Source organism: Empidonax traillii, unplaced genomic scaffold, assembly GCF_003031625.1.
Source record: "Empidonax traillii isolate 1590-97213 ecotype Southwest subspecies unplaced genomic scaffold, ASM303162v1 scaffold6614:size5861, whole genome shotgun sequence".
Taxonomy (NCBI): domain Eukaryota; kingdom Metazoa; phylum Chordata; class Aves; order Passeriformes; family Tyrannidae; genus Empidonax; species Empidonax traillii.
In genome coordinates, this window is record NW_020961807.1 from 4,693 (window position 1) to 5,861 (window position 1,169).

Genomic DNA, 1,169 nt, shown 5'->3' on the forward strand with positions numbered 1-1,169 from the left:
CCCCCTCACCTTACCTTCCGGCGAGGTGGTGGCCCCCCATCCCGAGGTGGTGCAGGCCGTGCCGGGCCTGGGCAGGCAGGAGGCCACGGGGATGGGCCGGACGCGGTCCGAGAGGGCGGCCGGGGTCAGCAGCTTGAGGAGCATGATGTCGTTGTCCTTGGAGGAGGAGTTGTAGCCCGGGTGGGCCACCCGCTTGGCCACCATGCGCCGCTCCTCCCCCGCCTCCCGCCCGTACAGCCGGTGCTTGCCCAGGGCCACCGTCGTCACCCTGGGGGGGGGGGTGGGGGACAGGGACAGGAGTGACCACCAGGTGACCACCAGGTGACCACCAGGTGGCCACCAGGTGACCACCAGGACAAGGAGGTGACCAGAAGTTCAGGAGGTGGCCAAGGTGGCCAAGGTGACCAGGAGGTGGTCCAGGTGACCAGGAGAAGATCCAAGTGACCAGGAGGTGACCAGAAGGACCAGGAGGTGGCCAAGGTGACCAGGAGGTGGCCAAGGTGACCACCAGGACCAGGAGAAGATCCAAGTGACCAGGAGGTTACCAAAGTGACCAGAAGGTGACCAGAAGGACCAGGAGGTGGCCAAGGTGACCAGGAGGTGACCACCAGGACCAGGAGAAGATCCAAGTGACCAGGAGGTGACCCAGGTGACCAGGAGGTGACCAGAAGGACCAGGAGGTGACCCAGGTGACCACCAGGACCAGGAGGTGGCCAAGGTGACCAGGAGGTGACCAGAAGTCCAGGAGGTGACCAGGAGGTGGCCAAAGTGACCAGGAGGTGACCAAGGTGACCACCAGGACCAGGAGAAGATCCAAGTGACCAGGAGAAGATCCAAGTGACCAGGAGGTGGCCAAAGTGACCAGGAGGTGGCCAAAGTGACCAGAAGGTGACCAAGGTGACCACCAGGACCAGGAGAAGATCCAAGTGACCAGGAGGTGACCCAGGTGACCAGGAGGTGACCAGAAGGACCAGGAGGTGGCCAAGGTGACCAGGAGGTGGCCAAGGTGACCAGGAGGTGACCACCAGGACCAGGAGAAGATCCAGGTGACCACCAGGTGGCCACCAGGGCCAGGAGATGACCAGGATGGTGGCCAAAGTGACCAGAAGTCCAGGAGGTGACCAAGGTGACCAGAAGGTGACCAGAAGGACCAGGAGGTGGCCAAGGTG

At 63.5% G+C, this 1,169-nt stretch overlaps 1 protein-coding gene across 1 annotated transcript in view; it reads right to left on the reverse strand.

Annotated features, from left to right (window-relative positions):
- The window catches only part of LOC114073484 (kallikrein-14-like), a gene marked incomplete at both ends in the record, with an annotated part of 4,278 nt that extends 4,010 nt beyond the window's left edge, over window positions 1-268 (reverse strand). The window contains one exon of the mRNA XM_027911228.1: window positions 15-268. Coding sequence (XP_027767029.1) covers window positions 15-268 — 254 coding nt within the window. The remainder of the gene's footprint in view (window positions 1-14) is intronic.
- Between the last annotated feature and the right edge of the window lie 901 nt (window positions 269-1,169).